Source organism: Choristoneura fumiferana, chromosome 23, assembly GCF_025370935.1.
Source record: "Choristoneura fumiferana chromosome 23, NRCan_CFum_1, whole genome shotgun sequence".
Lineage (NCBI taxonomy): Eukaryota > Metazoa > Arthropoda > Insecta > Lepidoptera > Tortricidae > Choristoneura > Choristoneura fumiferana.
Window position 1 is genome coordinate 8,853,663 of NC_133494.1, and position 15,234 is coordinate 8,868,896.

General features: G+C 38.0%; 1 protein-coding gene across 4 annotated transcripts in view; it reads left to right on the plus strand.

Annotated features, from left to right (window-relative positions):
- Positions 1 to 10,356, plus strand: part of LOC141440642 (protein gooseberry-neuro-like) — a 35,398-nt gene extending 25,042 nt beyond the window's left edge. For 3 of the 4 annotated variants that reach the window (XM_074105159.1, XM_074105161.1, XM_074105162.1), the window contains exons 3-6: positions 802 to 942; positions 2,675 to 2,783; positions 8,767 to 8,963; positions 9,437 to 10,356. In XM_074105159.1, coding sequence (XP_073961260.1) covers positions 802 to 942; positions 2,675 to 2,783; positions 8,767 to 8,963; positions 9,437 to 10,150 — 1,161 coding nt within the window. In that variant the 3' untranslated portion in view covers positions 10,151 to 10,356. The remainder of the gene's footprint in view (positions 1 to 801; positions 943 to 2,674; positions 2,784 to 8,766; positions 8,964 to 9,436) is intronic. The other variant, XM_074105160.1, reaches the window with a different exon arrangement.
- Positions 10,357 to 15,234: the final 4,878 nt, after the last annotated feature.

The window sequence follows — 15,234 nt, forward strand, 5'->3', positions numbered from 1 at the left end:
GAATTCGTTTTTGAAATATCATGATTTGTGTTAGCGATCCGAAATTTTTGCTCTCGAGTGTTGTATACTCGAATGTTTGTTTAATAAAGTCAGAATGGTATTGTTGGCAATTCATTGATTTACTAAAGTTTTATCAGAATCATTGTATCGCCACAGCTGTTCAACCGTCACACAATCGCCATTGATCCCTGCAACTCGAAGGTTTCACCATGGTGCCATGGGGACTACAAAACCACAATAATAGTGATTGTTTTGCCCAGGAAGCATTTATCCACGCTCCACGAGTGTAGGCTACGACCTTTGATACTGCCTGTTTATTACCACCATTGTGAGAAAATTAGCTTTTGGTAACTACCTCGTTTATTAGCTGTATATACTCGTGCTTTACTAAACACACGCAACTAAAGGGGAATAATGAGACAGGTGATTTTTTATTCCAACACAATTTATGGACATAACACATTTATGCCGCCTGAAATTTCTTCACTGTCAACGCTAACGATGTTACAGCTGCCCAACTAGCTCTTGATACGCCATCGTAAAGCTGTCGAGATACTCAAAAATATCTGAACACGACCAATTATTAGTCGTTACAAAATGTTTTTGATCGCGTAGACAGCTACAATAATTATGATGGCTACTGTTAGCTAGTTGGCAAATTTTTGGTATTGACTATTGATTAGCTATTTTCATGTCTAATTCTTCAACCATTAAATTTAACGTAAAAACTTGCCGTAATAAACCTTGCCTATACATACATTACACTATTATGAAAACTAACTAAGCTTACGTCTCGTCTAGGAGACCGGTTCCATTAGACCGGGCGTGATTGGAGGCTCCAAGCCTAGAGTAGCCACGCCCGAGGTGGAGTCCAGAATTGAGGATCTGAAGCGCCAGAACCCAGGAATTTTCTCCTGGGAAATACGAGAGAAATTGATAAAGGTATGTATTTTATTTTCAAACATTGTTCTACTCTAAAGCAACAAGAATATTTACTATAAATAAAATACGTAGTATTTTTACCATAAATGCTAATACCATGGTCCTTTTACGTTTAACGCTTTAACACTTCAAAAGACCTGTCAGTTTGTTGGAGCTTTTTCATTTTCTTACTCCGCAAATCTGGTTCCTAAGCTAACAACCAGACACACTTTGACAGCACTTCAAAGTATGACGGTTCTGCATTAAGAACTGCTTTCTCACAAAGTTTTATTTCGTTATCCGCTAAGGAACGTAATCCCTGTGAGGGTAGGTAGATTGTTAAGCACATCAAAGGTTTACTGAGTTCTATCCGCTCTTATCCCTCTAGTTAGATATCTGTGTGTTTATTTAGGTATTCCGTTAAATCTGCCATTGTGCTCAAAATTAAAACATCCGAGCTCTCACTTTACCTGAAGTACAGTAGTATCAGAATTAATTAAGTCAGGACGAAAAGGTTCCTGCCCCTCTGTAATAAAATTTAGAAACTTGCGAGCGTTAAGACGGCATCCAAGCACATTTGTTTTTATTTCAACGAGGTATTCCGTTCTAAGGCTTCGTTATTTACCAAATTAAACATTTGTTAGAGTTCTTACCTTGGAGTTATTAAAATGATGGACAATTAAAGCACAGTTCCGTCCAATTTGTGCGATATTTATATAATACGCCTGGGAACACGAAATATTTGAAAAGTGTGTGCCTTGCTTGAGAATACGATTTCTCCAATCAACAACTTTTTATATAGGTACCTACACGCCATGTTCTTTAATTTTAACGAAAGGGTTATTTGTAATTTGTGATTGCATAAATGAATGAGGCAATTGCTTTTGCTGAACAACAAAAAGTTAGTAGCGAAAAAGGCTATAATTAGAACAGCGCTTTTTTAAACAATCATGAATTCCGTTGGCAGTCCGCGATCACCGACTAATTTGAGCAATAGACAAAAACGAAACAAACTACGTTCGCTCGACAGGTTTCGGGATGGCAAATGTTTAAACGTAGATATTCATTCGAGCTGTAAGCTAGCTTTATAAACTGATCGCTCTTAAGGTTAACTCACTTAACAAAGCTTTAATGGTTTAATTTGATATTCATGAAATGATAGGTACTCTCAATTACTATTGTAGTTAATATTTAATTTAAGGATCCTTTACTAATAATTAGCATCTATATAATTTTATGTCATTGCAATAGAGTGACAGCAGGTTGTCATCTACTAGGCATTAGCGTGTCAAGCTCTAGGACGTTTACCTTATGTTCTGGTTTGTGAAATCGTGTCATAGTATCTATTGTGTTGATTGCATATCAATGTAATGACGTGTCTATGAAAAATAATGTGTTTAAAATCAAACAGGTAGGTATAATAGTAGATTGTTCAAAAAGGGACTAAAACAAGCCATAATGATTTATTGAATCAGGCGTTACGATGACAACGTTATGATGAGGCAAATTAAGAGTGTTGAAATAATACCTAAAATAACAAAGCTAATGATAACCCACGTCTAGGTCTTACGTTGTCTTCTCCCCAGAATACAAGGTTTAGGTCAGAGTCTCATTCAATCAATTACCAAAAGTCTCACGCCTTTTAAGTCGCTTTCACAGCGACAGGTGGCTTTGCCGCTCACACATTACGTCGATCATTGCAAGATTGCTCATTCTGTCCAGCATTCAGTGACAAACAATGTTGGCATTGCAGGAAGGCGTGTCGGACCCGCCCAGCATCTCCTCGATCTCGCGACTGCTGCGCGGCGGCGCACGCGACCCCGAAGGCAAGAAGGATTACAGCATTGACGGCATTCTTGGAGGTACGTGAACTTCAATGAATGCCATATGGTTGTTTGATATCAAAGTCAAAAAAATCAAAATATTTCAATTCAATTTAGGCTATAACAAGCACTTATGAATATGAAAAAAGCTACCACCTGTTCGGAAAAACCTCTGTTGAGAAGAATCCAGCAAGTAACTCAACGAGCTATGTCCACGGAGAGTAGCATGAGGAACTTGTTCTGCACTTTTCTAAGATTACTGCCTGCCCGCACACTCTGGATTTTGGGCTCTACGTAGGCGCTAATCAGTCCTACTTTCAATTATAACTTGCATATATTAAAATAAAAAAGGCAGAAAACCTGTATCGACTCCTAGCGCCATCTAGTTAGCAAATATAAAAACTCTAACATCCTCCATTGCGCTATCGGAATTTCTCAACTCGGATGCATAAATACAACTCCCGGTGCTCTTCTTTCGGTCTTTAGTTCCGGAATATAACCACTGCCTGGAGAAAAGAGCTATCTTTGTTGTATCCTCTCCCTACAACCCAATAATAGCCCTATTACAGTTTTCATCAAAACTATACCGACGAGAAAACTTAAGATTAAATAAAATATTGATTCCCATCTACAGTCTCAACTGATATAAACTGCCATAAAAGCAGTCTAGGCTGCTAAAGACATCTAGACTAGGTACTTATGTTGCAGCTGCGTTTCTACCAAGAAACCAATAACAACGTTAATTTAAGAGTTAATGCACATTGTTGTAATAACAACCTTTCCCAGACAGAGGCTACCTACGCGATGTTGGTTTGTTTAATTTATTATAGTGACTCGGATGTTTACTAAAAAGTATTAATTCAAACTTACTTCCGTAAAAAAGAATCGTAGACCACAATCAACCCAAACTCGCACAACAACTTCCCATATTGAAAAACACAATTGAACAACGTTAATAGCCTCAACTTGTCAAAGCTTTCGCACAGACTCAAAAAATCAATTTCCGCACACAAATCTCACATAGTCATTGTTGCCGTTTGAATTATTGGAGTTTGGTCTTGAAACGTCAAAAGGCGGCACGTTTGGCGCGCCGCGGCAGAGCCCCCGACAAAGTGCACCGCGCTCGCCCGTCGCGCCTCTTGATAGTGCTGAAAACGCGAACAATTCACATAACATGTTTTAGTTTGTATCCATTGTCGCTATTCTGCGCTTATTTTGTCACCAAGTTGATTGTCCTTTGAATCCGCCGTCGCTGTACCTACCTGTTGCGACGGGCTTTCCCTGTCTCGAATTTTATGAGAACCTTAAGACTGTCGCAGACTTTAATGTCAGTTTCATTGCATTTGGCTTGGTTATTTACAACCGTCGCTGACTTGTTGCTACAAACCGCATTTACTGCTTCTTATCCTAACATACTATATAACAAAATGAAATAAAATCAATAAACTGATTGACACTCGCAGAGTAATTAAATTTGCCTTTGTCTTTATTTCCTTTGTATTTAATAAATTTTATTTTTTGAGTCGATTCGAGTTCTACTTTGCAGATATCCAATTTATTCAGTCTGTCTCTTGGTCGGATTTATTAATGTTCAAAGTGCGCGGCAGTCGATTTGTCTTGTACGTCGGATGGTGGTGAGTCTAGGCACGTGTCAATACATAATTTGTTTTTCCAATTATGAAGTTGGGCTCTGGTGAACATTTTTTTGGCAAGTTTCTCTGAAACGTGTCTCTAGCGCACTGACTTTAACATTTATACCTACATAACAGTCAGCAGAAAAGAAAGCAATAAAGAAACGGTTGAACGAGCTAGATCAGGGGTCTTCAAACTTTTTGACTCAAAGGCCACACTGCACTTAATGTAAATTCGTGCGGGCCAAGACTTTGGCTGGTCATGGGGGTAATACATTAGTTAAGTAGACGTAGGGGCTGTTTCACCACCCATTGATTAGTGTTAACTGACGATTAAATGTGATGCCGTCTCCGTCTATTCGAACAAAACAAATAGAGACGGCATCACATTTAACCGTCAGTTAACACTAATCAATGTGTGGTGAAACAGCCCCTTTGTCTTCAGGGGGTACCTAGATACGAGTAACGCATAAGGAACGACTTTGTGTTGATTATGTACATGAGTTGCTATCTATGATTATGACCAATTACCGTCAGCGGCGGGTCTTATAAAACTAATTACTAGTTACTTGTAGCTTTGTAAAATCGGACGCTATCGCAGGACCGTGGGCTCTCCCGCTTTCTCTCCGCGGGCCGGATTAGAGGGGCTCGCGGGCCGGACTTGGCCCGCGGGCCGTAGTTTGGCGGCCCCTAGGCTGGATAATAAAATATGTCTTTGATATTATTTTATTTATTAAAGCGTAAGCGTAGTTTTTTTTACTCTTCTTTTCATAAAAATAATTGTAAACTCTTGGTCATTTTATAATATTCGTTTGAGGCACTGAGTTTGAATATCTGTGACATTAAGCATTCGCTTCCAAATTTCATGACAGTCATTTTAAAATAACCATTTTCCTAATCTCGCAAATAGTCGTAATCTGAAGTTTTGAAAGACAAAGCGTTACTTTCACAGTCGCATCAGGGAAACAAAAGACTGCGCGATAACATCTCGCATTTGTTTAATAACATCGGTCGTTAGGAGCTAATGTCGTTGGGATCGTCAATGTGGGACCTCCAACGACTTTCCACTTCGAGTGAGTTCACATGTCGTGGAAAGCAACAAGTTTTCCGAAACAAAAGTAAAAGAATTAGTTATTTTCACACCTCTCATTCAGAAAAGTAATTTTCCTCCCTGACGAAAGGACAACTTTTCTGTTCAAGGCTTTTCTAAGGGTTTTTTGCAAATGAAATTGTTTGAAGTAGATAATTGTAAAACCACGCCATTTTCTATGCTATTTAGAATTGTTTTATAATAATTTTCGTCATAATCGGTGTGAAAAGTCAGTCGGTGTACAACTTTTCACACCGAGCATTGAGAAACTTAAGAAAAAAAACAATTGTTAATATAATTAAAGAGCAACCAACATAGAAAATGACCTGGTTTTTACAATCATCAACTTCAAAAAATTGCATTTGCAAAAAAAACACTTGGAAAAGCCTTGAACAGAAAAGTTGCACTTTGATTCCTCTCGTCAGGGAGTAAAAGTTACTTTTCTGAATGATAGGTGTGAAATAGTTATTTGTGTCACAAGGGAGCAAAATGTTGTGTTTACGGCGAGTGCGTACATTGAATCCAGAATGTAGCGAAGGATTCTAAAGTCTCCTGAGCGTAATGAAGAATCCTGAGCGTAATGAGGGATTCAAGTGCTCACGCCCAAGATGAAAATAATTTTGCTCCCGAGTGGCTCATACAACTTTTCACACCGAGCATTAACCTTCTGTCCGGGGTTCAAAGTGATAATACTAGTACATATTGTTCGCAATAAAACTTATATCTTTTGAAAAAGGAATAAAGTGTCATTTTCTCTGGATCATTTAAATTTACAAAAAAATAAATTCAACTTTATCTATGAAACATTAAGTTTTTAATTTCGATGTCATATTTTGTTGTATGGTAAGCCGCAGGAGGTTAAGAACTTGAAAAAAAACCTAGAAATTATTAAAGCACAACCAGCGTAGAAAATGGCGTGGCTTTACAATTATCAACTTCAAAAAATGGCATTTGCAATAACACACTTAGAAAAGTCTTGAACAGAAAAGTTGCACTTTGCTCCCTCTCGTCAGGGAGGAAATGTTACTTTTCTGAAGGAGAGGTGTGGAAAAAATGACTTTAACTTCATGTAAACCCAGTACAACCAACTCATATAGGTAAGCGACAACTATTTAAACGACATTTGTTACGTCGAGTTGTATTCATTATTTTGTCGCATCACATCACTCAGTGAGCCCTCCCAGAGTGACGCGAGCCTTTCCGGAAGTACGAGGACGACCGACAAAGAACGTCGTTTGAATAGCCCTGAACAATCAACTAAAGAAGCGTTTAAATAACACTTTTAGTTATCCTTAAAAAACAATGACAATGGTTCGACTGGTCAATACATAAGTCAAAAATATTGAAAATATAATTCCAAAATCCAAACATTCCCTTTTCGCTACGCTGTACGAATAACAAATGGTTACTAATTAAGAAACCACATAAAAATATCAATAAAACCCGAAAACGCCCACCATACTAAAGCATACACCGCGGCATGCTAATCCGGCCATCTGTTACTTTCGGAACAACCCGCTGAAACAAAGGCCAGCCCGGCCGCTTTAATGAACCCAGATTATGAAGGTGTTAAACCGCCGCCGCTGCTCTTTCAACTCCCAAATTATGACTTTGAGCCAAGCCGGCGGTCTTCACGGGGTCATATTTCGGCAATCGCTAAAGTGTATCCTGCCCTCTCCCACATTCAGAACTGCCATAAACCTCTCGCCTTTCTTTGAACATAAAATCCCCATCTATAGCCCTGCACACTTTTCAACAATCCAATACAGCCCTTCTGACTTAAGTTTAAGGTCTCAAATCGTTCATTATAAATGTTTTGTTTTCAATACGTACCTACTAGTCATTTTAATCTCATACGTTATGATCAGGACTCGGAACAAAAAAAGTCCAAATAAATCTGTCCCTGTCTCGCGAGCCAGCGAAGAATTTGAGCAATGTAAATCATTAAATTACAATACGTTGTTTTTTATTCGGTGTCGCAGCCTTTGAGGTTAGATATTGCTTCGTATTTTTTAATGATTCTTCCGACACCTACGACATTTAATAGTCTGTTTCCGTCGGATTACGACAGTTCTTGTTGATATTGTACCTATGTAGTTATTCGCTTTCCATGTCATTGCTCTCGTGAGCATATATATATATAGATAGAGATATCTTTAGCTATGAATAATATGAATTTTCCTATCTCGGAACTCGAAATAATATATTTAATCACTGCACAATTTGCCAATATTCTTCTTATTGCTTTTTTTTGCACGTACCCCGTATAGATGTATGTTGCGTATTTAGATAATTGTATCATGAATTGTAGGGGACCCTATTGTTGTTATTAATGTATCGCGTGATGAGCAAAAATAACAAGCCATTGTCCATTGAAACTAATATGAAAACTAACCCGTGCGACATGACATGACTGACTGCCTGATTGACTTGCAGGTAACGCACAAGTTAAACCACTGAAGTTAGAGACTAGAAATGTAGCAGATATTAAATCATGGAATAACATTAGAAAGGGATAAGTAGTCGAATTTAAAAGAGAGCTAGCCAATTTTTATTTTTCCAAGAGAATGAAGTTGCTGCGTTTAACATTCTGAGTTTTTCTACCAGAAAAATTATTAGGTAATATTCTGTTTAAAGTGTTTCCACAACAAAGGCCGCTAACCCTTAACGTGGACCGCAGTGCCATCGCATTTAAACTCGCGCTTTCGTTTTGCGTGTCGTAAATCCGCATCGCGACACCAAAATATTGAATGGTGCCAAAATGTCACCAGCCGGCAAAGGCACCGACAAAGCACCGCCGCGCTGGGTGTTCCTTATACCACACTGAGCCCCTGTTTTTTCCATCTCATTCAATTTTGACTTTTTCAAAGGCTATTTAATATAAGCCGCATTCTTTAAAATCAGTTTTTAGAGCAAAGCCGCATATTGTTACTAGTGTTTTTTAATCTGTTTCCGTAGGATACCGCTACCGATTTATAAATGAGATTGGCCGACCCGCGAGCTGACGGTTTTTGATTTGGGCGATTTAAAAAGTGATATGGGTTTTCACAAAAAACACTTTATTAATAACTAACGCGTGTTCAAAAAAACAGATGAAGACAAATTGCTACGAGCTAATTTATTGCTCGGGTTGCCCGCGTTTAGATTAGGCCCTTATAATTTATAGAACCTGTACCTACATCAATAATTTTCTTTATACAAAAGCAAATCTATCGTGCACCTAAAACTTTTTAGTAATGTAGATACATAGAAACAGCAACTAAAAAGTTTCTACAACTTATGGCGATTACTTTTTACTTAGGTCGAGGATCAGACTCTTCAGACATTGAATCAGAGCCAGGATTGACACTGAAGAGGAAGCAGCGCAGGTCGCGTACCACTTTCACAGGCGAACAGTTGGACGCTTTGGAGAGAGCTTTCCACAGGACCCAGTACCCTGATGTATACACACGCGAGGAATTAGCGCAGCAGACTGGGCTTACCGAAGCCAGGATACAGGTACTCCTAAACATATTGTATGAAGTGAGATATCGAGCACTTAGCTATTATATTTTGACAGGCTCTTCATTTGAAAATAATTGTAATTGTATAGAAATTGTAATTCTAAAGAATTGACACTTGAAAGATTGCAGTTAAATATAAACCTATGTTCGCCGATTACATATCATATCATATGGATTGATAAATTAATTGATAGGATTCTGTTTATCACTCTTCGGGTACAGAACCTTAAAAATCACGCACGCGAGCCGTACCTAAATTAAATGTGCAAATAAACTTCCTACTAAAAGGAATATACTTAACTAAACTCTGTCGTACTAATTGTGAATTACCACCATGATTACGACCTATATTTCGCCGCTTGTATTGCTAAACTATCTACGAGTATATATATTTAATTAATGTAGGATATAGCTACATTCACTAGTGATTTATAGCTACCCTATTCAATATTTCCTATCAAATTTCAGGTATGGTTCTCAAACCGGCGAGCAAGACTCCGCAAGCACACAGGATCCAATACAGCGCCCAGCCTGGCCAGCTACTCCACACTGCCAATGCCACAGATACCCTGTCCTTACCCTGCTGGCGAGATCCCATCTCTCTCACAACATCATCCACAACACGCTGACGCTTGGCACCACCAAAAGTATTCCAACTACAATCAACTTATGGCACAGTCCCAACATCTAAATCAGGCCTTCCAAAGCGCTGCTTTTCCGAGCACTTCTGGAGCCACATTCGGCCATCTAGTGGCCGGCGCAAACGGATCTCCTCATAGCCAAATATTAGATCCTGGCGTACCAAGAAATGACTACGCTAGATATGATGTCTACAATAAGCCTATCAACTACTTACCCAAAGAAACTGAAGACGATAAAATAGCGAGTGAAGAAATTATCGAGCCGAGGGAAGATACTTTTGTGAAGCCATCGTCTGAGGAGTACAATAAAACATTACCAGCTAGTGATTACAAAGTACCTGCTGATTACTCTAAGGTGCCGGGTGACCCAACTCCTGCAAACTGGAGTCCATCGCATAATTCTTTGAACATGAGCCTCGCCGGCCTCTCCGGAGAATACAAGTACATGAATGAGCCCTACGCTTTCCCCAACATCCCTGATCCCCTTACTCAGCACAACTACTCCAATCCCCCAAACCCTGGTAGCAAATACTGGATTTGACGATATTTAATTTTAAGGCTTTGTTGTAATAAATTTAGATTGTTAATTTTATTTAAATTATTACCTGTAATAAATATAGATAAATTTAAATTTAATAAATTGTGAGAATTTACCTCTAATGTGCATTCCTAAGTAAGTAAATATCCTTATACCAAACATTGTAAATAGTTATTCAAGTCATTAGTAAAAATATAGTAATAACTTTATTCTTTCGTTTTTTTATTAATTGTAGTTCTAACAGTTGCTTCATATTTTTGCAAAATTATCTATTAAAAAATGCCTTCCCTTCACATGGGTATTTAGTTCTTGAGGACACCTAGCATGTGCCATTTTCTCGTTTTTTTGAGTAATGTGTTTTAAAGAGTATGAGTACTTACAAACTAAATGACAAGCGACAAAAGTCTTGGCCGGACTACCAGAATTTCGCTAGCAGATTAATGTATTCTCATCGGATTTATATAAGAATGCCAAATTTTATATTATTCCGACCACAGAAAGTGGGTTGACCTAACAAACAGGGCAAGTTAAATCCATACTTCCATACTTATATTTAGTTATATAATATTATAAATTCGAAAGTGTGTTTGAATGTTTGTGTGTTTGTCCGTCTTTCACGACTTAACGGAGTCACGGATCGACGTGATTTTTGGCATAGAGATAGTTTATGGGCCCGAGAGTGACATAGGCTACTTTTTATCCCGGAAAAATGCACAGTTCCCGAGAGAACAGCGCGCGATAACCGAATACCACGCGGGCGGAGCCGCGGGCAAAAGCTAGTGATATAATAATACTAGCGACCAGCCCCGGTTTCGCACCTGCAAAATAAAATAAAAACGGCCAAGTGCGAGTCGGACTCCCGCACCGAAGTCTTCCGTACCTATACAACATTAGCAAAAAATGACAAAAAACCCCATTTGCCGTACTAGTCCAGTAACTTTATACATCGGTAGTATGCGTCAAATCCGGTAGTTCTGATTTTTTGCAGACTTGTTTATGATGTTGGCCTATTGAATTTTTTTTTTTAATTTTCGCGATTATAACCCTAATGGACTAGTTTTTAAAAAAACATTCTTAGAATTTAAAGTAGATTAAACTTTATTTGGGTCTCTGTAGACCCAATAGTTTCCGAGATTAAGCCATTCAAAGTTTATAATTTTTTCGAACCGCAATTTTTTGCAATTCTGTCGTTCTGAATGAATTTTGACCCTGATTATACTATCGAAGCCCTGTACTTTTATGATGGGATGTTAAAAAAGATAATGAGGAGTGTGAACGATGATGTTAAAGCTAAGCTACGAATAATGAAGTAAATAAAAAAGAAAAGTACAACAAAAGTTAATAAGTTTATTTGTTAGAAAATTTAGTAATATTGAAAATCAAAAAATCAAATTAATTTAGCCCTCTTGGGAGGTCTCGGTTGAGGTTCGTCCGTGTCCGGATCGACGTATTGGGATGGCATATCCCCTTCAGGGGATGGTAATGAATCGTCGACGTCTTGTGCCGTCAAGTCATCCTCCATTTCGATATCGGACAGATCGTCGCCTTCTGGGATGTTTACAACTGCAACATCAGGTATATTGTCACAAGAGGCCCCGCTGCAGTGCCTGCAGCCTGATGGGCATTTTAATCCTGCCTTCCTGCTGCTGCACGCGTTCTCACAACCCTTCGTGCAGCCGGAAGAAATCATCTGCAAGAGGTGTTGTGGGGCTGCATCTCTGGTCATCATTTTGGGGTAGAGGCCTTGTGGCGTGGATATCCACCCCCAGGAGAGAAGGTTCTTCAACTTCATCCCACTAGAGTTGTTCGAGTGACGTCTAAAATATTGCAAAAAATTGCGAAGTTCGAAAAAAATGGACAAATTTGAAAGACTTAATCTCGGAAACTATTGGGTCGACAGAGACAATTCTAGTATCATATTGTAGAAAATTTAGTCTTCTTTAAAAACGTTTTAAGTTTTTTTTTCAAAAACTAGTCCTTTAGGGTTATAATCGCCATAGGCCAACATCATAAACAAGTCTGCAAAAATTCAGAACTACCGGATTTGACGCATACTGCCCCATACTTTCAGGCGACAAAGTTACTGGATTATACGGGAGCCCACCTTAATTTTTTTTAATTTATTTATTTGTGATACACATGTACAATACATTGGGTCGTACTATAGAATAAGAAAAAGTTCTCTGCGATCTACCTAAAAGGCGTACAAATTTTCAACTTAAATCTACAACAATATCTAATACAAAAACAGACATAAAAAAACTACACTAAATATCACAGTAGAGTACTATTAAATTCAAAATTCATAATTCAAAATTGTTTATTGCATGTCACATTACAGGCATTGGGATGGAAAATTACAAACTAGGTATACATGTGACGCCCTGACAGGGCACGGCAATACAAGTAATCGGAGGGTGCCTATTATAATTGGGATGTATTTAACATGCATGGGAATGAAAAAAAGATAAACATATAGGTATAATTACACACTCACCTGAGACACATTTTTAGTTTTAGCCACATATGAACTCTAAGAACCACCCACCAGTCCTCGGCAAAACAACTTACTCGATTTTGTCGTCGAAGAACTCATCCAGGCTATAGAAGCATTTATTGATTAGGATTTTTTTAATTGGTTATTAAACGCTACAGCACTATCAATGTCTTTTAATGAATTCGGTAAATGATTGTAATTTTTTATAGTCATGTAGTGAGGGTTTGATTTTACTATTTTTAATTTGGAAAATGGCAGTTTGATTATATTTTTATTGCGGTTATTTCTTTTATGGTCAGTTTTTATTGTGTACAAATTTATATGCTTTCTAACAAACTTGCAGGATTCTAGGATGTACATAGATGTGAAGGTGAGAATTTTATGTTTGATGAAGTGAGGCCTGCATGACTCCATTTGTTCAATATTTGTGAGTATTCTGATACATTTCTTCTGAAGGTCGAACATTTTTTGAGCGTTGCAGCTGTTTCCCCAAAGCATAATACCATAAGAAATTCTTGAGTGACCGTAGGCGTAATATAAAGAAAGTGCAGTCTGGAAATCGGTGGCGCGTTTCAGGTGTTGAAGGGCATAAATAAAAGAAGAAAGTCTCTTGGACAGCTTCTCTATGTGCATCCGCCAATTTAGGCCCGTATCTAGTTCAATCCCTAATAAATTTGCTGAATTCACGTTTTCTAAAACTGTGTTATGAAACGTCTAGTTGAATGTTAAGGCAGGTTTCTGGTATGGTTTAAATTGAATGATTTTAGTTTTTCCCAAGTTGAGTTGTAAGTTGTGAATTTGTAGCCATATTACAATTTGATCGAGTACATGATTTAATTTACTTTTCATCACACTTGCTCGTAAACAGTGTCTTAACATGCAGGCTACCTTAGTTGCAACCCCCCAAATAAAACCCTCGACCTTAATGTGCTTGTCATGAAACCCGTGGTCGGTAAATGAGTCATTGCGCGTACAAATTTTCTTGCCATGAAGGCCAAGGTCGGTAAATGAGTCAGTGCCCGTACTGATGGTGCTGCGCGCGCTGCTGCAGGACTACATGGACCACATGCACACGCACGTTGCGGCGCATGCCGGCCGAGGGAGGTAGAGGGCGACGCTGCCAAGAGCACAGCCTAAGGTATCGCCAATATTTGGAAGAATTATATTTTTTCTTTTACAAATATAAAATTTTACTTGCAAATGTGATGAAAAACATTGTACTATTATTACGAACATCGACTCATTAAAGACTTCTAATAGACTCTCGTTCGTAATTCCTTATTTGCCGCCCTTAAGACACAATGTACTATTCCACCTCACTAGGATCTGAGCATGGAAATGTGACTGAAATGTCATCGGCAAAGAGCGTACAGTACTCAGTTAGTATAGAGGGTAGATCATTAATGTAGATCATGAACAAAATATCAGATCTAATTCGTTGGATTCTACCAGTTTTAAGGTCTGTATGCTCGATTTCTACGTGTTGTGATCGGTTGTCAAAGTAAGAATGTAAGAAGTGTATTATTAAGATGCTATTATTATTATTATTATTATATATTATTACAGTATTATTATTAATCAATCACATCTATACAGCAGCAATGATTATAATATTATTATAACAGTGTCACGATAAAATAAATAGGTAATTGATTGTAATGCCAGGTTTTATTAATTTGAAATTCATCAATAGTATAATATGCTTCAGTTATTAGCCTTGCCTTTAAATGTTTTTTTTGTAATTATTAATATCTAACTCTTTAAGGCCTTCGGACAATGAATTATAATTTTTTGTTGCCATGCTTAGGACACTTTTCCTTAACAAGGCTGTTCTGCCTTTCATAATTTGTATTTTATGTTTATGGCGAACACTTCTGGAGCCGTTGTGTGTTACATTGCAATGGAAACAACGTAGGATTTGACTTGACAAAGACTGCAACTTCGCAAATGCATAGGCTGGCTAAAGTCAATATCTTCAGTTCTATTGTATTCTATTTTTTTTTTTTAAGTGAATGAAAATACAAATAAATACTGTCAATATTTCAAGCAGGTGGCCGTAATAAGTACCCCTTAAATATTTATATTATTCTGTTTTTATTAGTATTTGTTGTTATAGCGGCAACAGAAATACATCATCTATGATGCTTAAAATTTCAACTGTCTAGCTTGGAAAGAGTATTTTGATGAACGTTCGAATTCGAATAAGGCGTCCAGTCTCCCCAATTGTCTATAATCGCTTGGCATCTTTGAGGCATACTTTCAACTAAATTTTCAGCGTAACTGCGAGGTAAAGACCTCCATATGGACTTCAGTTCTCGAGATAGATCAGCAACACTAACAGTATTTTTTCCTCGTAATATAGCTTCATCCACGCCCATACATTTTCTATTGGATTGGCATCGGGTGATTGTGAGGGCCAACCCAAACCATCGATGCCATTTTCGGCCTTCCACGCAGTACAAACCCGACTTCCGTGTTTAGGGTCATTATCTTCTTGCAGGATCCATGAAGCATTATGCCTTGAGAACATCTTCTTAGTGGAAGGTAACAATGCCTTTTCATAAATTTTCGCCATTTTTGGATGAACCAG